The sequence below is a fragment of the Mandrillus leucophaeus genome, unplaced genomic scaffold, assembly GCF_000951045.1.
Source record: "Mandrillus leucophaeus isolate KB7577 unplaced genomic scaffold, Mleu.le_1.0 Scaffold104, whole genome shotgun sequence".
NCBI lineage: Eukaryota > Metazoa > Chordata > Mammalia > Primates > Cercopithecidae > Mandrillus > Mandrillus leucophaeus.
This window is the reverse complement of record NW_012098543.1, coordinates 1,129,880-1,135,615: the sequence shown is the minus strand read 5'-3', so window position 1 is coordinate 1,135,615 and position 5,736 is coordinate 1,129,880. Positions and strand designations below refer to the sequence as shown.

The window sequence follows — 5,736 nt, the reverse complement described above, 5'->3', positions numbered from 1 at the left end:
TTTTTTTTTTTTTTTTGGTAGAAACAGGGATTCACCCTGTTAGCCAGGATGGTCTTGATCTCCATACCTCATGATCCTCCTGCCTCAGCCTCCCATAGTGCTGGAACTACAGGCATGAACCACCATGCCTGGCCAGCCTCGAAATTTTTAAAACATGTTATTGCTATAGATGGCTTCAAGTATTGCAAGATTTATAGAACAGGCTCTAAACTTCTTTGTTTAATCAGGTTTGTCAGCCTTTGGTGATGTTGATGATGAGATGCTCCTGTTCCTGACTCAATCATTTCACTGACAGAAGTAGCTTAGACTGGCCAGCCAAGGTGGCTCACACCTCTAATCCCAGTAGTTTGGGATGCCAAGGTGGGTGGATCACTTGAAGTCAGGAGTTTGAGACCAGTCTGGCCAACATGGTGAAACCTCAAATCTACTAAATACAAGAAATTGGCCAGGCGTGGTGGCTCAAGCCTGTAATTCCAGCACTTTGGGAGGCCGAGAGGGGCAGATCACCTGAGTTCAGGAGTTCAAAGCCAGCCTGGCCAACATGGTGAAACCCCGTCTCTACTAAAAATACAAAAATTAGCCAGGCGTGGTGGCACATGGCTGTTATCCCAAGTACTTGAGAGGCTGAGGCAGGAGAATCACTTGAACCGGGGAGGTGGAGGTTGTAGTGAGCCAAGATTGCACCACTGCACTCCAGTCCAGGCGACAAAGTAAGACTCTGTGCTAAGGCAAGAGAATCTCTTGAGGCAAGAGAATCGTGCCACTACACTCCAGCCTGGGTGACAGAGTGTGACTTGGTCCCAAAAACAAACAGCAAAAGAGATAGCTTGAACTGGGAGGCTTCAGACATAGAAAATTATTTCTCATGAATTTGGAAAGGGGGAAATCCAAGAGCAAGGTGCCAGTCAAATTTTTCCTGGTGAGAGCCTTCTTCGTGGTTTAGCCCAGCCATCTTCCTGCCGTGTCCTGACATGGGGGAAAGACGAACAGGAAATGGGCTCCTTCATATCTCTTTTTATGAAAGCGCAAGACCTGTTCACCAGTATTCAACACCCATGACCAAATTCTCTCAAAGGCCCCATCTGCAGAACATCCTGTTGGAGAATAAGAACTCTGAACACGGCTTTTTGACAATAGGAACATTCAGACCAGGGAGCCTGCATCATATTTTTTATGTTTTTATTGTGCAATTTGATTTATACAACGTTTTCTCTGATCTCAGTTTAAAAATTTTCCCAGTACACATTCTACGTTTTATAATTTGTGCATAGTGAACTAGATAATTAAGGCCAACAATGCATACATATATAGAATTGCTGTATTGCCTGGCTGTTTTATAAATGTAGTTGTGACATCATAATTGCACCCTCTGACATTATTAGTCAATTATTTATTTATTTATTTATTTTGAGATGAAGTCTCACCCTGTCACTCAGGCTGGAGTGCCATGGTGCAATCTCGGCTCACTGCAACCTCCACCTCCTGGGTTCAAACGATTCTCCTGCCTCAGCCTTCCAAGTAGCTGAGATTACAGGCACCTGCCACCATACCCAGCAAATTTTTTTGTATTTTTAGTAGAGTTGGGATTTCACCATGTTGGCCAAGCTACTCTTGAACTCCTGACCTCATAATCCTCTTGCCTCAGCCTCCCAAAGTGCTGGGATTATAGACCTGAGCCACCATGCCCGGCCGTTAGTCAATTCTTATTCCTTATAATGTTGTGTACTTTTTGACATCATAAATCAGAAGGTAGTGATCTTAACATGTATTTCCATTCTTATGTTGTGTGCTGGTGGTAAGTAGAAGTTTGGCGTTTTTTTAAACAGCGAATTGTTTAGAATTTTGCAGGTTGTATAAATGTACTTATTATTTGCTTGCTGGTTTTATGGGTTACAATGTTTTACTAATTAATTTTTATATCTGTACATAAGGCTTTTCAGCATGTGGTATGCAGTATGACTGACACAGTCCACTAGTTAATGTCACAAAGTGCCACCAGATGCTTTGGCTCACATATGCCATCCCAGGACTTTGGGAGGCTAAGGCAAGTGGATCACTTGAGGTGAAAAGTTTGAGACCAGCCTGGCCAGATGTTGAAACCCTATCTCTACTGAAAATACAAAAATTAGCCAAGCATGGTGGTGTGTGCCTGTAATCCCAAGTACATAGGAGGCTGAGGCAGGAGAATGGCTTGAACTCAAAAGGCGGAGGTTGCAGTGAGCCGAGATTGGGCCATTGAATTCCAACTGGTTATGACAGAGTGAAACTTCATCTCAAAAATATAAAAATAAAGAATTTTTAAAAAAATGTCATAACGTGCCTTTTCTGCAAGGACATAGGTAATTTCATGACAGTTATTCAGAAAAACATTGTATTAACTTTTGTTTTGTTTTTTGAGATGGAGTCTCGCTTTGTCTCCCAGGCTGAAGTGCAGTGGTGCAATCTCGGCTCACTGCTACCTCTGCGTCTTGGGTTCAAATAATTCTTGTGCCTCAGCCTCCCGAGTAGGTGGGACTGCAGATGTGGGCCACCACGCCTGGCTAAATTTTGTAATCTTTTCTTATCTTCTCAATGCTATGATTGTTTGACAATACAGAATTTCCATTGATTTTGGTTATCCTCACATGAGCTTGTTGTGGATTATTTACCAATATAGTATATCATGTGGTCCTGTAGCATTTATTTGTATACAGTAAATATGCTGTAAATATGAATAATATATACTTTACATGGATGTGACAGTGATATGTTTTTTACAAACTGTGAGACATTTTAGGGTCACAATGGAAAAATATTCCTTACTTTAGGCTACACGTTTGTGCCCTGTCATTGTTTTGTCACGATATTGGAAACCGGCTTCTGTAAAAATAATTTGAAGCACATGTAACAGCTCTTTATTTGTTAAAGAATCTTATGCTTTTCTGTTCCTAAGCTTTGAGGGTCGTGTTTGGAAAGTTTAAAATAAGTATTTTTGTGTGTGTCATATTTACACATTTCAGCATTATTTACCATCTGTACTTAATTTGAAACCATTTGGTGTTTATACTTTGTAGATATCTCTTCCAAATGCACAATGAAGGAGGTCTTGTCAACAGCGCAAGGCAATAGAGAAGTGTTCCACACAGGGACATTGCAAAGACATGAAAGTCATCACATTGGAGATTTTTGTTTCCAGGATATTCATAAACATATTCATGATGTTGACTTTCAGTGGCAAGAAGATGAAAGAAATGACCATGAAGCACCCATGACAAAAATAAAAATGTTGACATGTAGTACAGACCGATATGATCAAAGTCATGCTGGAAACAAACCTATTAAAGATCAGTTTGGATTAAACTTTCATTCGCATCTGCCTGAACTGCACATATTCCACACCGAACAGAAAATTGATAATCAAGTTGAAAAGTCTATCAATGATGCTTCCTCGGTTTCAACTGCCCAAAGAATTTCTTGTAATCCCAAAACTCGTGTTTCTAATAACTATGGGAATAATTTCCTGAATTCTTCATTACTCACACAAAAACAGGAAGTACAAGTTAGAGAAAGATCTTTCCAATGCAATGAGAGCGGGAAAGTCTATAATTATAGCTCACTCCTAAGGAAACATCAGATAATCCATTTAGGAGAGAAACAATTTAAATGTGATGTATGTGGCAAGGTCTTTAATCGGAAGCGAGACCTTGCATGCCATCATAGATGTCACACTGGTGAGAAACCTTACAAATGTGAAGAATGTGACAAAACTTTCCGTTTCAAATCAAGCCTTGAGAGACATAGGAGAATTCATGCTGGAGACAAACTGTACAAGTGTAATGAGTGTGGCAAGACCTTTAGTCCGAAGTCATACCTTATGTGCCATCGTAGACTTCATACTGGAGAGAAACTTTACAAATGTGAAGAATGTGACAAAGCTTACAGTTTCAAATCAAACCTTGGAATACATAAGAAAATTCATACTGAAGAGAATCCTTACAAGCATAATGAGTGCAGCAAGACTTTCAGCTGGATGTCATCCCTTACGTGCCATCATAGACTTCCTACTGGAGAGAAACCTTACAAATGTGAAGAATGTGACACAGCTTTCTGTTTGAAATTAGACCTTGAAGGACATAGCAGAATTCATACTGGAGGGAAACCATACAAGTGTAATGAGTGTGGCAAGACCTATACTCAGAAGTCATCCCTTACATGCCATCGTAGACATCATACTGGAGAGAAACCTTACAAGTGTAATGAGTGTGGCAAGACCTTTAGTCAGAAGTCATACCTTACATGCCATCGTAGACATCATACTGGAGAGAAACCTTACAAGTGTAATGAGTGTGGCAAGACCTTTACTCAGAAGTCATCCCTTACATACCATCGTAAACTCCATACTGGAGAGAAACCTTACAAGTGTAATGACTGTGGCAAGACCTTTAGTGAGAAGTCATACCTTACATACCATCGTAGACTTCATACTGGAGAGAAACCTTACAAATGTGAAGAATGTGACAAAGCTTTCCGTTTCAAATCAAGCCGTGACAGACATAGGAGAATTCATGCTGGAGAGAAACTGTACAAGTGTAATGAGTGTGGCAAGACCTTTAGTCTGAAGTCATACCTTACATGCCATCGTAGACTTCATACTGGAGAGAAACCTTGCAAATGTGAGGAATGTGATGAAGCTTACAGTTTCAAATCGAACCTTGGAATACATAAGAAAATTCATACTGAAGAGAATCCTTACAAGTGTAATGAGTGCAGCAAGATCTTCAGCTGGATGTCATCCCTTACGTGCCATCGTAGACTTCCTACTGGAGAGAAACCTTACAAATGTGAAGCATGTGACAAAGCTTTCCATTTGAAATTAGACCTTGAAGGATATAGGAGAGTTCATACTGGAGGGAAACCATACAAGTGTAATGAGTGTGGCAAGACCTTTACTCGGAAGTCATCCCTTACGTGCCATCGTAGACTTCATACTGGAGAGAAACCTTACAAGTGTAATGACTGTGGCAAGACCTTTAGTCATAAGTCATCGCTTACATGCCATCGTAGACTTCATACGGGAGAGAAACCTTACAAGTGTAATTACTGTGACAAGACCTTTAGTCAGAAGTCACGCCTTACATACCATCATAGACTTCATACTGGAGAGAAACCTTACAAGTGTAATGATTGTGGCAAGACCTTTAGTCAGAAGTCACACCTTACGTGCCATCATAGACTTCATACTGGAGAGAAACCTTACAAGTGTAATGACTGTGGCAAGACCTTTAGTCAGAAGTCACGCCTTACATGCCATCGTAGACTTCATACTGGAGAGAAACCTTACAAATGTGAGGAATGTGACAAAGCTTACAGTTTCAAATCAAACCTTGGAATACATAAGAAAATTCACACTGAAGAGAATCCTTACAAGTGTACTGAGTGTGGCAAGACCTTCAGCTGGATGTCATCCCTTACGTGCCATCATAGACTTCCTACTGGAGAGAAACCTTACAAATGTGAAGAATGTGACAAAGCTTTCCATTTGAAATTAGACCTTGAAGGACATAGGAGAATTCATACTGCAGGGAAACCATACAAGTGTAATGAGTGTGGCAAGACCTTTACTCGGAAGTCATCCCTTACGTACCATGGTAGACTTCATACCGGAGAGAAACCTTACAAGTGTAATGACTGTGGCAAGACCTTTAGTCATAAGTCATCGCTTACATGCCATCGTAGACTTCATACGGGAGAGAAACC

At 40.6% G+C, this 5,736-nt stretch overlaps 1 protein-coding gene across 1 annotated transcript in view; it reads left to right on the top strand.

Annotated features, from left to right (window-relative positions):
• LOC105539731 (zinc finger protein 761-like) overlaps window positions 1-5,736 on the top strand; it is a 27,745-nt gene that overhangs the window by 7,057 nt on the left and 14,952 nt on the right. Inside the window, 2 exon segments of the mRNA XM_011980154.1 lie at window positions 3,054-3,728; window positions 3,798-5,718. Of these exon segments, the coding sequence (XP_011835544.1) occupies window positions 3,054-3,728; window positions 3,798-5,718 (2,596 nt within the window).